The sequence below is a fragment of the Sarcophilus harrisii genome, chromosome 4 (assembly GCF_902635505.1).
Source record: "Sarcophilus harrisii chromosome 4, mSarHar1.11, whole genome shotgun sequence".
Classification (NCBI taxonomy): Eukaryota; Metazoa; Chordata; class Mammalia; order Dasyuromorphia; family Dasyuridae; genus Sarcophilus; species Sarcophilus harrisii.
Genome location: NC_045429.1, coordinates 320399199 through 320424905, shown reverse-complemented (window position 1 = coordinate 320424905; position 25707 = coordinate 320399199). Strand labels below are relative to the sequence as shown.

Here is a 25707-nt window from a genome sequence, read left to right as displayed (position 1 = left end):
CCTTGGAGTGAGATAGAATCCAATTTTATTTGTAGTTGAGACCTTGGCCAGGAGGGCGGGCGGCGGCGGGGAGCGGCGCGGGGCGGGGCCCCCCCCTCCGACGGCCCCTCGCCCGTTAGGACTCGGGGTACTGCTTGAGGGTGATGGACGCGCCGCTGCTGACCATGACGGCCGGGTAGAGCGGCTCCAGGAAGTTGGTGAGGAAGCGGTAGATGAGGCTCATGCCGCCGGCCACGCCGTAGAAGGAGAGGCAGCCGGCGGGGTAGTCCAGGGCCACGCCGATGGTGCGGTAGTAGCCCCCCTGCAGCACGGTCTGCGTGTTGTTGTGCCACACGGAGAACTTGAGCGAGTCCCACTCGAGGCACCACGAGGCGCTGTTGCGGCCGATCAGGTAGACGATGTTGCGGCGGGGCCGCCCGCTGGGCGGGGGGTTGCAGCTGTACGTGACGCCCACGCAGACCCACGAGTTGGACACCTCGGCCTCCCAGTAGTGCTGGCCCTCCGCCATGCTCCGGGTGCACAGCACCTGGGGCCACTGGTTGAAGCCCGGGAAGGGGCCCGAGGCGTAGGGCTCCAGGAGGATTCCCAGGTTCAGCACCGAGTGCGTCTCCTTGAAGAGGAACAGTTCCTCGCTGGCGGTGGCCGAGTCAAAGTTCAAGTTACAGTAGCCTGGGGGGGAGGGGAGGGAGGGGGACAGCGCTGCAGACCACGGACCGAGGGGGGGCCGGGAGCTCCGCCTCCGTCAGGAAGCGGATCGATTTACATGTCATTTGCATGAATATAATCCCATGCACCACCTGGGGGGTCTCCTTCCCTGAGGGCCCCTCATCTCTGGCCTTTTCCCTACAGCTTCTTCCCGCAATGGAACTGCCTCCGCCTAGATTCCCTGAGCAGATCGGAGGCGCTCTGGCGCTTCCGTTTTACCTAGCCCTCGGCTCCTGCGGGGCGGGGTCCCCACACTTAGCACTGCCTGGTACACAAGGGGATCCCTAGTGACCGTTGACAGCATGGGTTGGGCACGCGGCGCGCATCTAGCTGGGGAGAAGGGACCGGGGATTCTGCTGTGTCCGATCCCCGTCCTGCTGAGGAGGGGGCACAGACGGGCTCTTCGTATGTGGTCTTCCAGTTAATAGCTGGAAAATAGAACTGTTCTCTCTCTCTCTCTCCCCCCTCTCTCTCTCTCTGTCTCTGTCTCTCCGTCTCTCTGTCTCTCTGTCTCTGTCTCTCCGTCTCTCTGTCTCTGTCTCTCCGTCTCTCTGTCTCTGTCTCTCTCTCTGTCTGTCTCTCTCGCTCTCTGTCTCTGTCTCTCTCTGTGTGTCTCTCTCTGTCTGTCTTTCTCTGTCTCTCTGTCTCTTTCTCTCCGTCTCTCTGTCTCTGTCTCTCTCTCTGTGTCTGTCTCTCTCGCTCTCTGTCTCTGTGTGTGTCTCTCTCTGTCTTTCTCTCTCTGTCTCTGTCTCTCTGTCTCTCTCCTTTTCTCTCTCTGTCTCTCTCGTCTTCTAATTAAAAATTACTGGAATATGGAACTACATTCCTATATTTATATTTATGTAGGGGGACCATTCCCCCACCTGTTTAATCAGGGAAAGCTTTACCTGCAGAGGGTTAAGGCTTTGAGGTGTGTGTGGAAAGTTGGACCTCTGACATGAATTTGGCTATGACATGGCTGCTTGGGGGCCTGGCTGAGTTAAGGTCAAAGGAATGTGGGTATTAGTTCCCAGCTTTGCCCTGGACCCTCTGGATGCTAACGACCACCCAGGTGTGGGCAGAGGCTGTGTCTCACCAGACCCCCCATATACAGCAGAACTAATCTCAGGATCAGGAGGAACAGGGGTCTCCAATTTATGCTTCCCAGCATGGAGTCTTCTCCCAGCAGAACTACTTCCATCCACTTCCTGATGAGGCTGCCTAAAGTCAACTCCCCTCAGCAACTGAGGTCTCAAAGTTATTTGTTGGGGGTTTGGGATGGTGGTTAGGTGGGGAGTGATAGAGATAAAAATTTTCCCAAGGGAACAGAGTGAAGAAGAGCAGAGGGCAGAAATGACTTATGAGTCAGGTCCCTTGCAAGCCAGCCCACCTTAGGGTTAAAACAGACATTAGGGATTATCTACCAGCCCAATCAACCCTAATTTTAGAGATAAGCAAGTGGAGGTCTAGAAAATTAAATGATTTGCTTAGTCACACAGATACTAGGTGACAGAACTGGGATTTGAACCCAAGTCCTTTTACACTAGATCTGTTTCCCCACTTTACCTTGCTCCTTCCATCCCCCCTCAAAAGGCAAGGCACCCCAGGACCCTGGACTCACACTTCAGTAGATTCTTCCTTTCCACAACTGGGGGCAGTACCTCATAGGAACGCATTTTAATTCCTGAGGAGATAAAGATCCTTTTATAGTTGTAGTGAGTCCATTTGAGTTACTGTCACACAGACCACTTCCCAACAGCTGGTTCTCTCCCAGTCATAAGTGGACAGATGGTCCAGGGATCAGGCCAGCACCCCATTCCCCACAAAATATAAACAGTGCAGGTTTCCCCAGTCTCTTTACCCTCTCCCCAAGTTCTCTTCCCACTAGGTAGGTGTATGGAAGGAAAAATACAGGCCAATGATCCCTAGTCCTTGCTTTCCCTTCCCTCCCTTCCCAGATCTCATCAAGCCCTCCTGGCTGACTGACACTTACCCTTTAGAAGAAGTTGGTTGACAAAGCGGAGGCCCACCACGGCCAGCTGGGCCCGGAGCTCGGCCAGGATCTCTGAGAGCCGAGGAAAGCTGTTTGTTTCTTCACACGTGGTGCCCAGCAGTGATTCTGTACAGGCTGGGAACCGCTTCAACCTCGGGAACTCCTAGGAGGTGGGATGGGCTGGGGCCAGGGACCCGGGGACAGGAGCCCTCTCTGTCAGCTGTGTGCCAAGCAGTGGCTGGGGGCTTCGGGCTGCCCCGGGGGTGGCAGCTGTGGCAGTGAGGGAGGTGGGGCACAAGTTGCCCTTCTTCCTACTCCTCTACTCTCTCCTCTCTCTCCCTCTTTCCCTCCTTCTATGATTCTGGCAAGTGCTTCAAGCTCAGGGTACTGCCCCATCAATGGTAGAACATAGCTTAAGCTATGGATCAGTTATAGTGGGGTGGGTCTTTGAGAGGCCACTTTTTTTTTTTAAGTTAAGAGAAAGTTTCTGCTGATCCTTGGGAATTATTTTTAAATGGTTCTTTAGACCCTCTTTTCAATGATGGCCTTAAAAATAATTTTGTACAGGCTGAGGGAATGACAGGAATGAAACTGCTTGCAAATCCTTCCTCAGTCCATTCCACTCCTACTTTGGGAAGCAGAGTTTAGGCTGGAAAGAAGGGGGCTAAAGGGAGAACATGTTACCATCTGCCTTTCTAGATCTAGCCTGGCATGCCTGAGGTGGTCATTGAGAAAGAACATGACACATTGATCATAAGTTTAAAGGTGTATAAGATCAACTATGATTAATGTTGCTTGTTGCATTCTTTCTTTAGAGATGGAAGGTATCTTAGGGGTCAAGGTCTGATCTCGGGGTTGTGACTTCTCTGGGTCCTCAGAGTTTGTAAGTGTCTGAAGCAGAATCTGAATTTAGGTCTTTCTGATTCTCTCATAGGAAACTGACCTATTGCTCTGATATAGTAGAAAGATTAGGGAAAAATTTCCCAACAGAAAGGGAGGATTTGAGGGTTGTAGGAGGGTAGTGAGTATCACATTCTTTCTACTCTACCTTGTCGGGGAAGTTGAAATAAGGTTTTGTCTCAGTTTCTAGCCTTCAGAGCTTATCCCACAGCACTGATCACATAACTCAAAAGATGATCATGGGAATGGACTCGAGAAGGGGAACATAGATTTGTGGGAACACAGCATCATGAATACCTCTCCAAGGTTAGATGTGTAAAGAGGTCATTCTGGTGTAACTTCTTAATATATATATATATATATATATATATATATATATATTTTTTTTTTTTTTTTTTTTTTGCTTCTAATCTTCCCTATTCCAGCTAAAATCCCACTCATTTTAAAACATAACTCAAAGGTTATCTTCTCTAAGAAGTTTCCCTAACCTCCTTGCCCCCTAATATTAAGTTGGTAATTACTTTTCCTTTCATAGTACTTTGCTTGTACCTGTCTTTAGCACAAATTATTACTTTTATGTGTTACACTTTTATTATTTTTTGTATTTTTTTGTATGTGTATATGTGTTTTTGTTATACACATTATATATATGTGTGTGTGTTGTGTGTGTGTGTGTGTGTGTGTGTGTGAGAGAGAGAGATTGTGAACTACATGAGGGCAACAACCATGCTTATCTCAACTGTATTTTACCTCTGCCCCAGCATAGCATTCTGTATCTATGTGTTTAATGTATATCTGTTGCACTGGATTAAATTTTATAGGCTCAGAAATATCTGGAATCATAGAATTTAAGAGTTAGGAGGAAATTTACAGATCCTCTACTTCAAACGAAACTTATTTTACATAGAGGGAAACTGAGGCCCAGGGAGGTTACAGGTACTCCTACAAGTAGGTAGTAAGTCTAGGATTCTAATTTAGGTCTGATTCTGCTTCTTAATAATGAAGTCATTTGCCCAAGTTTTCAGAGCAAGTCAGGGGTAGGGCCAGGAGGAGAGCCCAGGGCTTCTGATACCTATTCCAGCGACTGTTTTTCTGCTGTAAAGTAGGCAGGGGTTGGGGAAGGGCTAGTAGTGGGATAAAGGGTAGTATTATTTGAGGAACACTTACTTCTAAAAACTGCTGGTCACTCTGGTTGGTAAGCAGACTCCGGAGCCAAACACTATCACCTTCTAGTTCTAAGAGGCGACTGTGGCTTTGCTGTATAGAGCTGCCCAGCTGACCCAAGGCAGCTGCCTCCTCCTTTTCCACAAACTCCAGGACTTTCACCTGCAGCCGCTTTACCTCCCTCCCGATGTCCGCAAAACAACGATTTACATCCTCTCGTACTGTCTGGATCAGTTTCTGGAGGGGGAGAGGAATCCCTGACCTTTCCCAGCTTGGGGATCCTGAACCCAAGAATGAGAGTGCCCATGTGGCACAGGGTACCCCCTGAGCCAAGGCCTTGCCTTTAGCCCCAAACCCAGGTAAGCCTCCAGTGAGGAAAAAAAAGGCAAATGCCAGTGGTTTGAACAGTATATTAGATCTGAAGCAAACTCAGGGCCAAAGATAGCAATGAAATTGGGAATCCAAACAAGGAGTCCCAACTTCAATTAGGTTCTGGGGATAGGTTCTGACTATTTCCCATCCCATCTCAACTTCATACCAATTTAGCTTATCCCATTCCAATTCATTTCACCCATTTCATCTTATCCCATCCCAATATCCCCATCCAATTTCATCTCATTCCTACCCCAAATCATTTCATTCGCCTTGAGAAGTTTAGGGGTGGAGGTTAATTAGGTGGATGTGACTCCCTGGATGTTTTTCTAAACCCTGCAACATCTCACTACAGTCTGACTTGTGGACTGCCCCAGAGCATATCCCAGAAGTCTGGGCTTAAGAGGCCTATGTCAGCCTTACCGTGAGGAAAGCTACCCGCCCACGATGCTTTTGGCTGTCAGATGCAATGATCAACATCTGGTTCTCTACGTTGGCCTGGACTTTCCGGACTTCTACCTGGGCAGAGAGGAGGGGATACGAAGGAAGTCACCGCCCCTTCAGAAGGACAGACTTCAAAGGGCTGTCTTCTCTTTCCCAAAGTCAATTGCTCTGTTTTCCTGTAAGAACCACTGCATTGGATTGACCCACATTTAACACCATACACTAAGATAAAGTCAAAATGGGTTCATGACCTAGGCATAAAGAATGAGATTATAAATAAATTGGAAGAGCATAGGATAGTTTACCTCTCAGACCTGTGGAAGAGAAAGGAATTTATGGCCAAAGAAGAACTAGAGATCACTATTGACTACAAAATAGAAAATTTTGATTATATCAAATTGAAAAGTTTGGGTACAAACAAAACTAATGTAGACAAGATAAGAAGGGAAACAATAAACTGGGAAAAAATTTTTACAGTCAAAAGTTCTGATAAAGGCCTCATTTCCAAAAATATAGAGAATTGACTCTAATTTATAAGAAATCAAGACATTCTCCAACTGATAAATGGTCAAAGGATATGAACAGACAATTCTTAGACAAAGAAACTAAAACTATTTCTAGCCATATGAAAAGATGCTCCAAGTCATTATTAATCAGAGAAATGCAAATTAAGACAACTCTGAGATACCACTACACCCCTGTCAGATTGGCTAGAATAACAGGGAAAGATAATGGGGAATGTTGGAGGGGATGTGGGAAAACAGGGACACTGATACATTGTTGGTGGAATTGTGAATATATCCAGCCATTCTGGAGAGCGATTTAAAACTATGCTCAAAAAGTTATCAAACTGTGCATACCCTTTGATCCAGCAGTGTTTCTACTGGGCTTATATCCCAAAGAGATACTATAAAGAAGGGAAAGGGACCTGCATGTGCCAAAATGTTTGTGGCAGCCCTGTTTGTAGTGGCTAGAAACTGGAAAATGAATGGATGCCCATCAATTGGAGAATGGTTGGGTAAATTGTGGTATATAAATGTTATGGGATATTACTGCTCTGTAAGAATGACCAGCAGGATGAATACAGAGAGGCTTGGCGAGACTTACATGAACTGATGTTAAGTGAAATGAGCAGAACCAGGAGATCATTGTGCACTTCAACAATGATACTGTATGAGGATGTATTCTGATGGAAGTGGATTTCTTCAACAAAGAGACCTAACTCAGTTTCAATTAATCAAGGATGGACAGAAGCAGCTACACCCAAAGAAAGAACACTGGGAAATGAATGTAAAACTGTTTGCATTTTTGTTTTTCTTCCCATGTTATTTTTACCTTCTGAATCCAATTCTTCCTGTGCTACAAGAGAACTGTTCGGTTCGGCACACATATATTGTATCTAGGATATACTGTGACATATTTAACATGTATAGGACTGCTTGCCATCTGGGGGAGGGGGTGAAGGGAGGGAGGGGAAAAGTCGGAACAGAAGTGAATGCAAGGGATAATGTTGCAAAAAAAAATTACCCAGGCATGGATTCTATCAATAAAAAGTTATTAATTAAAAAAAAAAAAAGAACCACTGCACTGGGACAACTAGGTGGCACATTGGATAGAGCACTGACCCTGAACACAGGAAGCCTTGAGTTCAAATGTGCTATGTGACCTTGAGCGTTGAACCCCTGTGCCCAAAAGCAATAGACCCACAGAGAGATGGGCAGATATAGATGAATTACAATAAGCAATAATAGAGGAAATAATCCCATTAATGAGATGAGAAGTTCATGAGTATATTGGGGTATCTTTCTAAAAAAGAGGCATCAATGCCATATAGCAGCACATAGTACCAATCTCTCTGGATGTGATCAAGTTTCCCCTCTTCCCTCTCCTTTAACTCCTTTAACTCAACATACACTAGGCTCTCTTCCTATCTCCAAACTGAGTGGTTTAGAAAGTAGGAAGTCAAATCTAGGCTTGGTCAGGAAAGGAGTTTTCTTCTTTTCTTTCTCCTCTCTCTCTCTTCTCCTTTCCTTTCCTTTCCTTTGTCCTCTCTCTCTCTCTCAATGAAGTAAGTTGATTTATTTATGGTTCTTGCAAGAATGGGCAATCCACCAGGAGCAGTCCCTAGAGTTCAGTTCCTAGTCATATAGACCAACCAGCTTGGTTCTATTCAGTATTTTTATTGATGTCTTAATGAAGACATGGAAAGCATGCCTACAAAAATAATGGGCTACATACAAAAAAGACGGAGAGATTTGACTCTGTTTGGCATGTGCCAAGAAATATTTATTCAAACAGCCATTCTGGAGAGTAATTTAGAACAATGCTCAAAAGGGCTATAAAACTGCATATCCTTTGATTTAGTAGTGTATCTATTGGGTCTATATCCCAAAGAGATCATTTAAAAAGGGAAAACAGAACTCATATACAAAAATGTTTGTGGCAAGGAACTGGAGACTGAGTAGATGTCCATCAGATGGGGAATGGCTGAATGAGTGATGGTATATGAATATAATGGAATATTATTGTTCTATAAAAAGATGATGTATAGGCCTTGGAAAAGCCTCAAAAGATTTACATGAACTGATGCTGAGTGAAACAAGCAGAACAAGTAAAATGTACACAGCAATAGCAAGATTGTGTGATGATCAACTATGACAGACAGATTATGTCTGTTATTCTCAATGGTTCAATGATCCAAGGCATCCCAATAAACTTTGGATGGAAAATACCTTCCACAGAAGGTTTTGCAAAGGTCAGTGTTGAAAAATTACCCATGCATATATTTTGTGAATAAAAAGTTATAATAAAAAAAGAAAAAAAAAAAAGCCTTCCACAGAGAAGAGAACTATTCAAAGAGAACTATGGAGACTGAAAGTAAATTAACAAATGCTACATTCACTTTTTTCCCCTTTTCTTTTTTTTCCCTCTCATGGTTTTTCCCTTTTGTTTTGATTTTTCTCTCCCAATATGATTCATAATATTTTAAAAAATGAATGTTCACATATAGCCAAAAAATTGTTGTTTTTACATGTAATTGGGGAAAATAATTTAAAAAAAGAAAAAGATATTTATTCAACTGAAGTACAATACTGGTGGCAGCTAGGTGGTGTAGTGGATAAAGCACTGGGTAAAGACTGACTGGAGTTATTAAGACTGGTGTTCAAATTCAGCATCAGAAACTTAATAGCTGGTTAATGCTGTTTGCCTCAGTTCCTTTATTTGTCAAATGAGCTGGGGAAGGAAATGACAGGCAACTCCTGTATCCTTGCTAAGAAAATCTCAAATGGGATCACAAAGAGTCAGACACTACCAAAACTGAACAGCAACTATACCACTCTTAAGGTGTAGGTGCTATTATCTTTATTTTACAGGCAAACACAGGCTGAGTGACTCACCCAAGATCACACAGCTAGTAAGTGAGACAGTCTTCCTGTTCTCAGGCCTAGCACTTTATTTACTATACTGCCTGGTTGCTCCAGCAGTGACCAGGCTATGCAGAGAAGTTAAGTGGCATGCCTAGGATCACAAAGCCTGTATTTGTTAGAGACAGGACTTAAACACTCAGGTCCTTCCTCACTTCAAGATCAGCTTCCCATTATTGCACTACAGCTGTCTCTCTTCCCTCCTCCGCATTAAATCTCTAGAGGTTTGAACTATGCACTTAAACAAGATAAAACAGTATTGAATAGGATACATATAAGGTTCTCCACCAACTCTTGAAAAACAGCTCTCAAGTAACAGGATGGGAGAGATCTGGCTGAACAACAGTATCTTTGAAAAAGTCTGAGAGATTTTAGTTGGCTTCAAACTGAACATGAAAAAACAATGTGATGAGGTTGTCCAAAAAGTTATCAGATACTTAGCAATTTTAGAGGAAGAATGTCCAGGGCGAAGGAAATGATTGAGTCTCTTTGTCTTCTAGCACAAATATAATGGCAGGAATATTCCTAGTTTTTTTTGTCCTGTTCTGGACACTCCATTTTACAAGAGGTCTCAGGGAGGAGGGAAGAATTAAAAGGAAGAAAGAAAATCTGGAACTCAAAAATTAAAAAAAATATATTAAAAATAGTCTTTACATATAATTGGGGAAAATAAAATATTTAAGGAAAAAAAAGAAGTTTGGTAGTCTTTTGATTTCAGTGGTGGTTGCCACCCACAGAAGTGGTAGCTGATGGCAGGAGGAGTTTCTACATTGGAGAGTATGACTACTGACAGGAGCACTGGTTCAACCCCTAGCCATTTTACCTGAAGGTATATACATGAGGAGCTTTTCTTGGAAAGTGAAAAGCTAAAGTGAAACACAAAATGACTAATTAATAGGCCTACAAAGTGTTTATGTTCTGATGAAGTTTAAGCTTCTGCATCAGCCCCTCAAAAACCAGATAAGATCATGAAAGGGGCTAGGAGTGCTAGCACTACTCTTCATCCTATGCTCTAGCATGCAATTGAACTGAATTCAATATTGGGGGAACCTGCCTCTAATGAAAGAGGGCTGTGTTTTCTCACATTTTGTGACTCATTAATCCCTTAACTGCCCACCCCCTCCCCCAACACTGTTCCCTGGGTTGGTTTATTAGGTTACATCTATGATTCACCCAAAAGGGGAAGAAAAAGATAGTGTATAATATGAATAATGTAAGGGGGGGTCAGGTAATTTATTATTATATTCACAAAAATACTATAAATAAAAGACACAAATGTATATTAACAAAACGGGATTCAGTAACAACATATAACCACTATCACAATCTGCTAGAAAACTGTTATTTAAACCTTATCAGAATACAAAGCAATTTGCAGAACTACCAATTAAGCATTTGGTTTCATTCTAGCACTGCACTGTCCAGAAAGCTCCTTGTATTTATCTGCTGACAAAATGGCCAGGATGGAGGCATTCCTGCTGTCAGAGAAGCCATACTCTCCAATGCAGACACTCCCCCAGCCATCAGCTGCCGCTACTTCTGCAGATTGCTATTACCATTGAAATCAAAAGACTTCCAGACTTCTTGAAACTCAGAAGCCACCTCCAATCCTTTACATACCCATCTCAAGGAAGGGAAGCACAAAGAGAAAGCCTATGTGCAAAGCTCCCTCTCATTGAGCCCCCTGCCCTAGCTGTCCTGTGGACACAGTAAGCCATGGCAGAAAGTAGAGAAAGGCTGCCCTTCCCCACACACACCTCCTTCACTGGAAGTCCTAAAGCTATAGGATGCCACCTGGAGAGTTGAAGTTCAAGAGGCCATTCTAGAATCTCTTCATTTTAACTGACACTGTCACTATTAGGGGGAGGAGGGAGGACACACCAAGGAATTAATTAGGATTTGCCATGTCTTCTTTGTGCTGGGCTGGGAGAAGGCTCCAAAGTTGTTCCAGAAGCAAGAATAACAACTCTGAGTATGGCCCCTGGTTTTCTTTTTTTTTAATAGGTGAATTGATAGAGAGATATATATAGATTTAGATAGAAAGATAGATAGGCAGATGTTTCTAAATAGGATTTATGTAAAGAAATCTATACATAAGTACTTACACATATACAACACACACTTGATCCATGCTTTCTCCCTCTATATATGTACACACACATATACATATACGCATATATGCATACGTACATAGATATGAATATTTACATATATTTTATGTCTATATATGTATGTGTATATGTGCATATGTATCTATCCATGTATGTGTATATGTTTATATACATTATCAAATAAGAACACATAAAGTGCTTTGCAACTTTATGTGCTTAGCAAACCTTATAAAGCACTATATAAATGCTGCTGTTCAGTCATTTTTAATCACGTCTGATTCTTCATGACATCATATGGGGTTTTCTTGACAAAGATATTGTACTGATTTGCCATTTCCTTCTCCAACTCATTTATTTATCGATAAAGAAACTGAGGCAAACTGGGTTAAGTGACTTGCTTAGGGTCATACAGTTAGTAAGTGACTTGAGACCAGACTTGAATTCAGGGAGATGAGTCTTCCTGACTCCAGGCCTGACACGTTCTCCGCTGCACCACCTAGCTGCCAATGCTAGCTATTATTCTATATGGAAGGACTTCCAAATAATGAGGGCTATTTGAAAATGGAATAGGTCACTTTGCAAGGTAGGGAGTTGCCTGACTTCTGGAGTGAATGAGCAAAGGTTAGATGCTACCTCCTTCCTGTTTGTTGTAGTAGAATGATCCCTTCAATGTGAAAGTGAGAGGTTTGATTAAGATGACTTCTAAGAATCTGATTATAAGACTGCACAGGTTAATGGATAGAGCATGGGACATGGAGTCAGAAAGACTTTGAGTTTGACTTTTATTAGCTTTCTCACCTTGGGCAAATGGACAAGTTAACACCCATCTCACAGGCTTGTTGCAATGATCCAATGAGTTAATAAGCATACAGGGCATCCTAAAGGTCTTTGTGGAGTTTAAAGCATTAATAATCTCAGAAATATATATGCTACAAACTTACAAAAAGTCACATTTGAAATTATCTAAGTTATCTAAAATTTTAGGATATTGATATGTTTCTTATTAAAATTTGACATAAGGGGCAACTAGATGGTATAGTAGCTAGAACACTGGACCTGAAGTCAGGACTACCTGAGTTCATCAAATCCCATCTCAGATATCTTAACACTTACTAGTTATGTGATGCTGGGCAAATCACTTAACCCCAGTTGCCTCATCAAAGAAAAAAAAGGATTAGTAAAAATTAACATAAATTCCATCTTGTGATATATTATCTAAGTCAATTTTGGGACTTCATAAAAATTTTTATCATCTGCTGTTCAGTGACTAACAGTACTTCATTTGTAATCTTAGCCCTAAGATTATCCAAATAATAAAGTATCAGTGCATACAGGGCAATTTTGATATGCTATCCCTCCCCCAAAAAAATTATAATAGAAATAGATCATAGGATTTGGGGTAGCCAATCTACTCTGCTGATCCACTAGTTTAAGAAAGTGTCATCTGGAAACTTAAATTTAAAATTTATTATTAAAAATTTACAAAGCTAAACAAATGTATAAAAAAATTTAATAATTGCACTCTCAAATGCATTTTGTGTGCTTGTAACATTTATATTTCTGAAATTATTAAAGCTTAAAATTCCATTAAGATTTTTATCTTAAATGCCAGCTGTTATTATTATTAAATAATAGATATCCTTTTTCAATGATTTTTTGATTAAAAATTAATAAAATTTTGTAAAAATCTACTTTTAAAAAATTTATAAAAATGACAGCTGTTACTATAATTATTATTAAATCAATTCTCATGCTCTATTTCACATCTGAGAGCCTATGACTATATTATTGCTGAGTTAAAAGACTGATGATTGTAGATATGACTTGATTCTTGCCATGGATCTAAACTTTGCTGAGGCCATCCTTAGAGGCTTATCCCAGCATGGGGGAGTGAGGAGGCCTCATTCCCAGTGATGGGGAAAGCAGAGTGAGGCTGGCTGGACACTGATGGAACAGATATCCTTATCCCAGCCTGATGATGAGACAGCAACTGGTATAACAAAAGGGAGTGTGGGAAGAGTGTGAGGAATGCTGAGGGAGGTCCTGGCTCCCATAATCAGATTAGTCCCCTTCCCCTTCCCTGGTCTTCCCCCCAAACAGGGATGTCAGCAGGCATCTTTAAGCTTGGTGCTGGAGCTCTTCCCTGACCCTGAGTGCTCCTCCACCCAGGGGGGGTGACCTCAGCCCCCATCCCTGATCTTCCCCAAACAGGGATGTCATCGGGGCAGCTAGGGGACGCAGTGGATAGAGCACTAGTCCTGCCTGAGTTCAAATCTGGTCTCAGACACTTAATGCTTCCCGGCTGTGTGACCTTGGCAAACCACTTAACCCCAACTGCCTCAGCAAAAAATAAAATAATAATAATAAAAACATGGATGTCAGTAGGCATCCCTAAGCTTGGTGCTGGAGATCTTCCCTGACCCTGAGTGCTCCTTCACCCGGGGGATGACCGCATCCCTAAGCTTAGTGCTGGAGCTCTTCCCTGACCCTGAGCGCTCCTCCACCCGGGGGATGACCTCACCCCAGAGCCCAGGAGCCAGTCGCCCTCCTCACCTCCTTGCGGGCGCGCTCCTCTTCCAGGGGGATGGTGTCATGGTTTTTGTGCTCCTCCAGCAGGCAGGCCCCGCACACACAGCAGCCCTCCGTCCTGCAGTAGAGCCGCTGGAGTTTCCGATGTTTGCGGCACAGCTGCGCTTTGAGATCCCAGATCGGCTCCAGCAGGCGGTGGCCCTGGAAGACCTGGTCCTCATAGTGCGTGCGGAGGTGGTTCTCGCAGAGGGAGGCTGCACACTGCAGGCACGACTTGACCGATTTGAGTTTTTCTGGGGAACAGAAGTCACAAGGGATATCTCCAGGCCCGGCCACCGCCCTGTTGGGTGCTGGGGTCTGATTCTGGGTGAAACAGGCCACGATCTCCCCTAAGATGACGTTCTTTCGAAGGTGGGGTCTAGAGGTAAAGACCTCCCGGCACTGGGGGCAGTAAGGTGTTTCCCCCATGGCTGCCTGGTGGTCCCAGTAGTCCTGGAGGCAGTTCATGCAAAAGTTGTGCCCGCAAGCTGTGGTGACCGGGTTGCGGAACACTTCCAGGCAGATGGGGCATAGGACCCGGTCTTCAAAGATGCAGAGGCTGTTGCTGTTACTCATCCTGACTTGGCTTGTGGAATCTTAGAGGGCAAGGGATGAGGGGAAGGGTTGAGTCACGGTGGGTCAGAGGGATGTGATACTTGACTCAGTCCTGGGAGGACCCTAAGGAAGGGAAAAGCAAAAGGAGATGTTACACTGCTCAGGGACTGGGGGAGATAAAGACTGGGAATAGGTTTCTGACTACAGGAATAAAAAACAAACCAAAAAGGCCAAAAGGAAATTGTAGGATATTCAGCCCTTGTTTGGAGAACCTTCAAAAGGAAGGGTTCCTAACTTTTCCTAACTTAGGGTTTCCCAACTTAGAGATCTTAGATTTCTAAGCTTTCAATAAACCCTCTTGAATTCCCTAATGAAAAAAAAAAAAACTGCATTTTACCATGCATACCCACAGAAATAAAATAATGTCAATAATTAAAGGCCACGAGACCTTGTAATTTACCAAATTTTCCCTGTTCCCCTTTGACAGGCTTTTCCTATTCCTTAATAGAATGTGTACCCCAAACTGGAAACCCCTACCTATCTTGGATGAGTCAATCTACTCAGTTTTCCAAACAGGACATTGAGAAGCATGTAGTTTCCCCAAAATCAAGAGAAAAGGGAAGTCTAATCTAAGGAAGTGGCTGTAAGGGGACCATTTTTAGTTATGTTATTATTTCAGTCATTTTAGTCTCATCTGACGTCTTTGTGATCCATTTGGGATTTTCTTGGCAAAGATATTGGAGTGGTTTGCCATTTCCTAGTCCAGCTCATTTTACAGATGAAGGAACTGAGGCAAATATAGTTACATGACTTGCCATTTCCTAGTCCAACTCATTTTACAGATAAAGGAACTGAGGGAAATATAGTTACATGACTTGCCCAGGGGCACACAACTAGTAAATATGTAGGGCTACATTTGAATTTAGGAAGATAAGCTTTACTCCACTGTGCACTATGGCACCACCTAGCTGCCTCAAAGAGAAAATTAGCCCAAGTTGATACTCAAAGGCCTCCCATACAACAGTGTTGGATTTATTAATAAAGTTTGAATTCTGCCTTTGCTTCTTAAGACTACCTGTGTGATCTTGGGCAAATCCTATTTTAATCTCTTTGGTCCTCCGTTTTTTTTAATCTGTAAAATGAGGGAATTGATGAAGTCTCTTCTGGCTCTCTAGGATTCTTTTATGCTTGTATTCATTGATAATGACTACGTCCAGAGTCCCAAAGACTGGACTCCATATTCAGGCTATTAGGCAATAACAACAGCAGCAACAACTAGTGTTTATCTGGTGGGTGCACAAGACACCATACATATGTTTTTTCATTCAATTCTTATAATCCACCCGTGAGGTAGATGCTATTATAATCCCCATTGTACAGATGAGGAAATAATCTCAGAGAGGTTAAGTGCATTGCCCAGAGAGGTTAAATACAGCTAGTAGGAGACTTAGGCAGAATGCAGACTCAAGTCCAAAGGACTTCAAATCCTGGTGAGCTAGGAGAAACAAGGCAAAGGAAGGGTCTGAGCCTCCTGGTTTCTCTAAACTGACTAAACGGCTAAATAGTCAAGGTACATGTGGAACAATGAAGCAGTCAAGGCTTTGTCTTGCATATTAGGCACTGAAAATATTATTTATTGAATTGAATTGAATAGAAGTGTGTTAAGGCCACCTGGTATAGATTTTCTTTGAGCTGATTGTAAAATTTTCAGTGTGAACATTTACACTTCAGAAATTGGCAAATGCTAGTCAGGGATTGGTCTCGTCTCTTTTGTTGATTGTTGAGATTAAGACAGTGATGGAGAAAATGTGAATCATAATGCAGATAAAATTTAAAAGCATTTGATGCACTTAATAAAAAATTACCAGCATACTTCTTGCTCTCATCTCAAACAAGGGAAGGACTTAAATCATTTTAAATCATTAAATTTTTTTTTTTAATCCCCTTACTCAAGAGAGTATCACTCCCTTCACTCCTTGCCCAGGGCCACTACTCCTAGTTCAGGTTCTCTGAATCTCTTCATATTGTAATAACTGGTCTCCCTGTATTCATTATCTCTGGCTCTCCCAATCCATTCTTTACAGTTTACACAGCTACTAGTCTCCTGAATAAAGATCTTCAGCAAAAGACAAGGAAAGCTAGGTAGCTAGAGCACTGGGTCTCGAATCAGGAAGACGTGAGTTCAAATCTTATGTCAGGCATTTACTAGTTGTATGACACTGGGCAATTCATTTAACCCTGTTTTCTCATCTATAATATGAGCTGAAGAAGAAAATGGCAAACCACTCCAATATCCTTGCCAAGAAATCCTCAAATGAAGTCACAAAAAGTTGGACACAACTGAAGTGACTATAATAAAACACAAAAATGACAAAAATAAGGATATGAAAAATATTTTTTTCTTTTTGGAATTTTGAAAAGAATATGAGATTTTATTGTTATAGAGAACTCCTAATGAAGCCCCTTGGGTACCAGTGCAATGAGGCAGCTACTTTGTAATTTTTAGTCCCAATAATGATAAGCTGGTATTTATACACCACTTTAAGAAAAGCTAAGTGGCACTATAGTACATAGAATCCTGAGCCTGGATAAGGGAAGATTGTTCTTTGTGAGTTTACTAAGCTGTGTGATCCTGGGGCAAGGCACTGCACCTTGTTTGCCTCAGTTTCCTCATCTGCAAAATGGGGATAATAACAGCACCTACTTTCCAGGGTTTGTTATGAGGATCAAATGAGATAAAAATTGTAAAGGACTTAATACAGTGCCTATCTAGCGCATCGTAAATTCTGTATAGATGTTAATATTGTTATTATTAGTTGTTTGACCTTGGCAAATCATCAACATTTATCTCAGTTTCCACATGAGATGAGGATTAATAATAACACCTATTTCTCAGGATTGTTGTGAGTATAGAATGAGATAGTGGAAAGGTCGTTGAAAACTTTAAAAGTGCTGTACAAATGTTAATTATTATTTTTATGGAGATGGGAAAAGACCCAATATGAGGTAGCAGCTGAGCTGAAACTTGGGGGAAAAATAGGAACTCTAAGAGGCAAAGTTAAAGAGGAAATATGTTCCAAGCATAAGGAACAATCCGTGCTAAGTTATAAGGATGGGAGATAGCCTGTCATGTTGAAGGAATAAGCAAGTGGGCTACCTTGGATATAATGCTGAATGCATAAAAAGGAACTGCATAAATACACCTATATAATATATTTGATGTAGTATATAAAATATGAGTAACAAAATATAGGATACATATGAATATTAAACATAGTAATATATAATAACACAAATATATAACAATATAGATAGTAATATAAAATAGATAAAATAGCTATATATTTTATATAATGTAATACAAAATATATAACAGTAGCACAAAAGATACAATAGTAATATAAATAGATAAGCCCTTATATTATAATGTAAAAATATGTAATAAAATATTTTGTATCATAATATAGTAATATAAAATGGGGAAGTAGGAAAGATAAAGATTGTGAAGATTTTTATATACCTACATGAATTTTGTTTTATATTGGAATATCAAAGAATCCATTGGGGAGTCATTGAAGATTTTTGTGTGGAGGAGTGACAAGATTAAAGACAGTATTTTAGGAATAGTAATTTGGCAGTTGTGTGAAAGATTGACTGGAGAGGAAAGCAGGGAGATAAAACTTTCTCCTACTGCTTAAAAAAACAACAACAAAAAAAAAACGTTACAGGGAGCTGGGTGTGAAAAAGTGAGTGTTGTGACACAAGCTTGGGAGGAAGGTACAACATCCCAGATATAGGAAATCATAGATTCAGAAATGGATAGGATCAAAGAGATTATCTAGTCCAATGCTTTCATTTCACAAATGAGTAAAGAGAGCCCCAGGCTTTTCTTTATGCTTGGAATATGCTTTTTTTCAACACTGCCTTTTAGAATATGTTTTTTTTTTTTTAATTAAGTCTGTGCTCAGATACAACTTCATAGTTGATCTTCCCACATTTCCATAATAATAATGATAGCAATGAGCAAAATAAATTTATATAAGACTTTACTTTTTGCGACAATCTTTTCAAAATAGGGATAAAATGGCAGTGAGAAATACTGAGCAGAGAGACAGAGATAGAGAAGTGAGGGAAAAGAGAAAATGAGAGAAAAAAGAATAAAAGAGAATGAGGGAGAAAGAGAATGAGAAAGAAGAAGAGAATGAGGGAGAAAGAGGAGAAGGATAGGATAAAGAATGAAGGATAAAGAAAATGGAAGAGAATGATGGGAGAGTTCTGGGAGAGATAGACAGACACAGAGAAATAGTTTGAATAATATCCACATTTACTGGAAAGAAAACACATGATATTCCAGCAAATGGATCTATATGGAAGTTGAAAAAAAAAATGGTCAAAGGAAAACCAAGGCTGAGCAGTGTCCCTAGGATCCAAGGGAGGAGAAGGGAAGGAGGGGTGGTTAATGGTTAAAAATCAATTGAAAAGTTAGCCATTTTTAAAAGACATCATTGGTACATTAGGAAAAATCATTTTTAACCTAGTAATAGGGTCAGCAGCCAGACTTCAAGGAGTTGTGAGAGAATGGAAATAAAGAGTACAAATTCTCCATTACTTTTTTAAGAGCTTGGCTGTAAAATCAATCAATAAATAAACATTTATTAAATAGTTATTATGTGCCAGGGACTGCCATTCACTGCTAAAGTTGTAAAAGAATGGAAGGATAAGGAAGGTCAAATGAAGGTCTTTTGAAGATGGAAGAGACCTGGGCATAATTATAGGGAGTGAGAGAAGGAAGCCATGCAAAAGGAGAGCCTGAAAATGAGAAGGAATGATTGAGGGAATAGGCTCCCAGAAAAAGAGAAAGTATGGAATGAAGAACATATATATCTTTGAAAAGGAAACATACCAATAAACTATTGGTAGAGCTGAGAATTAGTTCAACTATTCTGGAAAGTAATTTGGAATTTTGCTTAAAAGTTACTAAAATATCAATACCTTTTAAGCCTAGAGATCCCTCTGCTAGGCATATGTCCCAAGAAGGTTAAAAACAGAAGGTTCCATATACTCTGAAATATTCACAATAGCACTTTTTCTGGCAGCAAAGAACTAGAAAATAAGGTAGGAGCCAATCAGTTGGGGAAGGACTCAACAAATTGTAGTACATTGACTGTACTGCACTCTAAGAAGAGATGAATATAAAGAATTCAGAGAGATATGGGAAGACTTAAATGAACTGATACTGGGTGAAATAAGCAGCTCCAGTAAAACAATATTCACAAGAATTACAATAATGTAAATGGAAAGAACAAAATGGAAAGTAAATGGAAAGAACAAAAATGAAAATGAACATTGCATAATAATAATAATAGCCAAACAGTGTTGCAGAAGAGATAACAAAATGCATCTCCTTTCCTTTCTTGGGGAAATAGGATACTATGAGTGTGGGACACTGTATTTATTATCAGATATTAGACTCAGCTGATGTGTTGGTTAGTTTTATGAACTGCTTTTTTCCCCTTTTTTACAATTATTTTTAGAAGGAATGGTTCACCTTTCTAGGGGAGAACAAAGTGATAGACTTCAGAATCAAGGTGATATAACTTCAAAATCTATCAATTTTTTTCACCAACAATATAACATTTATTAACTGTAATAGTTACAGCATAACCTCTGCTCTCCTCCCATCCCTCTGAACACCCCCCCCGAAATCGGGACTTTCCAAATTAGAGAAAGGCAACAATCATTTTTTAAAAAATTTTAATAGCTTTTTATTTACAAGTTATATGCATGGGTAATTTTACAGCATTGACAATTGCCAAACCTTTTGTTCCAATTTTTCCCCTCCTTCCCCCCACCCCCTCCCCTAGATGGCAGGATAAGGCAGCAATCATTTAACAAGAGAACCATCCAGCCTTCAGGATAACTACTAATGTATCTGTCCATAACATATACCCAACAGCAAAATTCTAGCAGTAGTGTCTAGGACTGGTTTCCAACTTCTTAGTTTTAGGAAGCTGCCTAAGGCAATCAGAGGTCTGCCAAATGTTACAAAGGATGCAAGTGTCAGAGGCACAATCTTTTTTTTTTTTTTTTTTTAAGAGCACAGGTAGGGAGGTATTTGCAAAAAGGACCATCTTTTTCTCAGAGATAATTAGAGCAAAGGAGGGGAGAATGAAAGACAATGTACAGGGATTTTAAGGCATATTATAGAAAAGGGAAATCATAACATCATCTTCTTTTTTCTAAGTAAAATTGGATTTGAGGGTCCTCTGCTGAGAAAGAGATGGGAAACTACATAATGCAGTGGATAGTGCTCTGGGTTTAGGACAACCCGAATTCAATTGCAGCCTCAGAAATTAGCGAGAGCTCTGTAAAATGAGCTGGAGAAGGAAATGGCAAACCACTCCAGTATCTCTGCCAGGAAAATCCCAAATAGGATCAAAGTCAGGCATGACTGAACAAATGAACAAGAAGAAGCTGAGAAAGAGGAGTAATCTAGGGTGTGGATTTAAAAGAAAAAGATTTGGAAAGGGTATATGGGGAATCCATCAGGGAAGAAAATCTAAGGACTGTGATGCAGCATGAATTTATAGTTTATGTTTTAATTTATAACTTATAAGCATAAATTTATAGTATAAAATTGTGGTACATGAATGTAATGGGATATTGTGTTATAATAAACAGCCAATATGATGAATACAGATATAAGGCATGGAAACACTTGATGCAAAGAGAGTAAGAGAGATGCAAAACAATATACCCAAGATGACAACAATGTAAAGGGAAAGAGCAATCACAATATAGATATGAATCTTGTGAAAATATAAAAAACAAATATGGTCTCTGGAAAGAGATAGATGATACCTCTTTTAAATTCCTTTATAGAGGTATAGGATTAGGGTGGGGAGGGAAGTGCTGTGAATAGATATAGAACATTGTAAATGTGTTTGTTTTTTTAAATGTATTGTTTGGTTTTGCTGTGGTGAGGAAGTTTCTTCCACTTCTTCCTCTTTTCCTTTTTTTCCCCCCGAGGCAATTGGGTTTTAAGTGATCTGCCCAAGGTCACACAGCTAGGAAGTATTAACTGAGGTCACATTTGAACTCAATTCCTCCTGACTTCAGGGCTGGTGCTCTAATCCACTGTGCCACTTAGCTGCTCCCCTTTTTGGAGGGGGAAAGTACAAGAAAAAATTTAGGTGATGTTAAATAAAAGTCATATGGGGTCTGTCTCCTAAAGAGATCATAAAAGAGGGAAAAAGACTCACATGTACAAAAATGTAGCAACTCTTTTTGTAGTGGCAAGAAATTGGAAACTGAGTAAGATGCCCATCAGTTGAGCAATGGTTGAATAAGTTATGGCATATGAATGTAATGGAATATTATTGTTTTACAAGAAATAATAAGCAGGCTGATTTCAGAAAAGCCTGGACTTACATGTATGAATGATGCTGAATGAAGTGAACAAAACCGGGAAAACATTGCACATAGTAACAGCAAGTTTATATGATGATCAATTGTGATGGACTCAGCTCTTTTCAGCAATTTGATCATCCAAGACCAATTTCAATAGACTTGGAATGGAAAATGCCATCTGCATCCAGAAAGAAAACTATGGAAAATGAATATGGATTGAAGTCTTTTTCACCTTTTTTCTTTTTTATCTTTTTTTCCTATTTGGTTTGATTTTTCTTTCACAACATGCAAATGTGAAAATGTTTAAAAGAATCACACAAGTTGATAATTGTGGAAATATATATAGAAGATTTGCACATTTTTAACATATATTGGATTACTTGATGTCTAAGGGAAGGAAAAAAAATTTGGAACACAAGGTTTTGTAAGTGTGAATGTTGAAAACTATCTTTACATATTTTTGAAAATAAAAACCTATTAAAAAAAAGTATTGCACATGTTTAATCTGCATCAAATTGCTTGCTGTCTTGGGGAGGAATGAGATAAAGGAAGGAGGGAGAAAATTTTGGAACACAAAATCTTACAAAAATGAATGTTGGACAGCTAGGTAGGCACAGTGGATAAAGCACCAGCCCTGAAGTCAGGAAGACCTGAGTTCAAATATGATCTCAAACACAACACTGCCTATCTGTGTGACCCTGGGCAAATCACTTAACCCCAAATGCCTCAGCCAAATATATATATGTAGAAAATTATATCTTCTTAGAAAAATAAAATACTATTAAGGAAAAAAATTATTAATAAATTTATTTTGTAGTGTTACTGATACACATAGGTGCTGCTGTCCTATTAGCAATCAATATCATTTGATGCTGCTGGTATGCAGAAGACCAGTGGGAATTACCCAGTATTGGAGTTTGACAAGGTATGATTGAAAATAGGACAAAGGAACAAAGAATTAAAGGGTAATCAATTTTATATAATTGAATTGTACAATCATAAAATCAAGATCATGAAGGGAGAAAAGCGAGGACAAAGAGAAGGAGATGAATTGGAAGAACAAGGAAGAAAGACCTGAAAGTTATAGAAAGGATAAAAAATAGGTTTAGAAAATGAGGCAGATGGAAAGGTAGAAGGAAAGAGGATTATGTTTTAAGAGAGAAGAAATTTCAGAGTTTTGGATTTTAGAGATTGTACAGTATGGAGATTGATAGTGAATTAAAGGGTATGATCCTTATAAGAGGATGATACAGGGTAAATATGTAGATCAATGGGAGTTGGAGGGCTTGATAAGTGGGAGGAAAAGATGTTTAAAGGAACAACATATTTATCAAAGTTTTTAAGTATGAGGGCAGGGTTTGGAGTAGATAGAAGGCTGTGAAATATGTTAGGAACACTTTGAAGGAGAGAGATTATATGAAATTGAAAATCTTTTGAATAAACACAAAGTGCAACAAGATAAGAAGGAAAACTGTCAAGTGAGGGGAAAATGCATCAGTTATCTTTCCAAATTAGAGAAAGGCAGCAATCATTTAATAAGAGAACCATGCAGCCTTCAGGATAACTAGTAATGCATCTGTCCATAATATAGATACTAACAAAATATATGGCCAAGAGTTTTTCTCAAATGATAAATGGCTTAAGGACATAAGCAGATAATACTCAAAAGAAATTCAAATTATTAACAATTATGTGAAAGACTTCTCCAAATTACAATAAGAATAGTTAAATTAAAAAAAAAAAGGTTTCACTTCTTAGTTTATCAGACTGGCAAAGATGAAAAAAGACAGAAATAGTCAATGTTAAGGGATTGCAGGAAAGTAGGTATACTTACACTCTGTGGAGCTATGAATTGATCTATTCCAAAAATGAATTTTTAAAGTGATTAAAATGCCCATGCCCTTTGACTCCAGAGATTCACTTTGGTGAGTTCCTCCCCCCCCCCCCTTTAAAAAACAACAACTTGTTACAAAAGATTCTCCAGTTATTTGGGGGAGTGGTTAAATTATGGCACATGAGTATAATGCCATAAGAAATAATTAAAGGAATGGCTTCAGAGAAACCTAAGGAAATGCAGAGTGAAATGAGCAGAACCAGAAGAATAATTTATATAGAAACAATAATATTTTAAAGAACAATTTTGAAAGACTTAAGAACTAATTAAACACAATGATCAATAGGATTCCAAATGCTTGATAATTAAGCATGTTGTCTACATCCTGACAGAGGGGTGACAGAAAAGCTACAGAATGATATTCTGTATATATATATGTATATATACACGCACCCATATATATATTTAACATGGCCAATGTTGGAACTTGTTTTGCTTGATTATCCTTATTACCAGTTTTTAGTCTCCCTCCCCCATTCAATGGTGGTGGTGGTAAGGAAGAGGATAAAAATGGGAATAAGAAAATAAAATACAATTTTGCTAACGTTAAAAATAAAATAGAATATATGTATACATACATATAAAGAGTAATAGTCCCTAAATAGTGAATGGGAGAGGTATCTTTGGCTATGAATGTTATGTTTGAAAAGTTATCAATAAAAAGATTTTTAAAACTTTAAAGGCAAGAGAATGGTCTGGAGGTCAGCAGATGACTGCAACAAAGATCTGGACTGGGTGATAAAAATGGGAGCAGTGAATCTCAAAGTAGAAGAGGTTGTAGACGGTTAGTTTATGGCAGTAAGGAGCAAGGAATGGGCCCATTCCTCAACCAATATGTTGGGGGTCCATGAGAAAGATACCCCTTATTACAGATTCTATGTCTTCAGAGTCAAGTTTCCACTAGCCTCAAAAGATAGAGGATTTGAAGAGAACAAAAGTGAATAGAAGTTTAGCAAAAGAGTAGTTCCAGGATAAAGGCTATGGATGGTGCCCCGGGGGTAGGGCTGAGATGAACAGTAATGGAATCTGGAGAAAAATTCTAAGAAAGGTTAACTCAATACAGGAATAAGAGAAGTAGGAACTGGGAACTTGCCAACTAAAAAAGGCAAGAGAACCATTTAATAGGGGAATCCCTCCCTCTCTGGAGCCATGCTGAGCACAATCAGGTGCTCTAAGTTTTCATTGCAGATCTCTCTAAACCCAGGTGGACTGGACAGGTAGATTGTGGGTAGAGGCAGCAGTTCTTCTCTCTGGTTTTTTGGATCACTGAACACAATTGGTGTTCCATTCTCCCAGTGAGGCTGAATGCCTGATGGCAGCTCCACAACCTCATCCCAAGATGATGGGAAATGAGATATACACAATACACATGGAGCAGGTACCCAAAATCCCAATGCATAATGTTTGAAACAAACTTAACTGAATTGAAAATCCCAGGTTACATAGAACTCCCTTGCATTCTGAAAAGAGGCAGACCCCCTGAAACCTGTGATGGAGCTCAGCCCCTTCCTCTGAGTTGGGCAGGGAGAGGAACAATTGAGGTAGATGGCACCTAAATCCAGATCTCCTGGGGAAGGGCACCCAACACTAATGTGTCCCCATTACCTTTACCTTTCCTTAACCTGAGCACTACTTCTTACCTTTCCCTTTAGCTGCTGCCCTGAGGTCTCCCTACCCCACTGCTTTGGGGGATTGTGAGTGGCTTGGCCTGGTGACTTCACAATTCAAACCTCACCAATCCCAGAATTCTCCCTGTGATGTCAGTTGATGTCCAGGAGAAAGTGGGGGTGGGGGGAAAGTGTGAAGGGAGGATGGCAATCATGTTAGCAAGGATCCTAAAGCAGTCTTGTCAGCCAAATAATTCTACAGCTTCATCTCTCCTCTCCAAAACCTATTCCCAAGAGCCAGATCTGCTGACTAAACAAAATATCTAGGGAGGTCATGTAAAAAGAATTGGGATTCAATGAAAGCAGGTGGTGTAGTTTACCAGAATAAGCCTCAGTTCTAATATGCCAAATTGCAGGATCTAGAACTTCAAGGGATTTGAAGTCCCATAGTTCAACCTCTTTATTTTACAGATGAACAAACTGAGACCCTAGGGAGGTAAAGGGATTTATTTGCCTTGGTCACATAGACAATAAGCATTCCTCTCCCCCCATATTAGTTGTAAAAGAGAACACAGACCAA

At 40.3% G+C, this 25707-nt stretch overlaps 1 protein-coding gene across 2 annotated transcripts; it reads right to left on the bottom strand.

Annotated features, from left to right (window-relative positions):
* On the bottom strand, positions 1 to 25254 carry LOC100930100 (E3 ubiquitin/ISG15 ligase TRIM25-like). 2 transcript variants are annotated; one of them, XM_031965769.1, is made up of 8 exons: positions 25161 to 25221; positions 19209 to 19319; positions 13647 to 14339; positions 5537 to 5632; positions 4745 to 4978; positions 2678 to 2840; positions 2306 to 2368; positions 1 to 669 (listed from the first exon to the last, which is right to left on the bottom strand). In XM_031965769.1, exons 3-8 carry the CDS (start codon positions 14235 to 14237, stop codon positions 116 to 118), a joined length of 1701 nt encoding a protein of 566 aa, XP_031821629.1. In that variant the 5' UTR covers positions 14238 to 14339; positions 19209 to 19319; positions 25161 to 25221; the 3' UTR covers positions 1 to 115. The 2 variants fall into 2 exon arrangements, with proteins under 2 accessions (XP_031821629.1, XP_003768525.1); XM_003768477.2 differs by lacking the exon at positions 19209 to 19319 and having other exon boundaries at positions 25161 to 25254.
* Between the last annotated feature and the right edge of the window lie 453 nt (positions 25255 to 25707).

What these genes read in the sequence shown, in the direction of transcription:
- LOC100930100 (XM_003768477.2), bottom strand. Translation starts at nt 14,237, where the DNA reads ATGAGTAACAGCAACAGCCTCTGCATCTTTGAAGACCGGGTCCTATGC. An exon ending in AGGAGCGCGCCCGCAAGGAG is followed by an intron (nt 5,633 to 13,646) that starts GTGAGGAGGGCG and finishes CTCTCTGCCCAG; the next exon opens with GTAGAAGTCCGGAAAGTCCA. An exon ending in GTGACCAGCAGTTTTTAGAA is followed by an intron (nt 2,841 to 4,744) that starts GTAAGTGTTCCT and finishes CCCACCTCCTAG; the next exon opens with GAGTTCCCGAGGTTGAAGCG.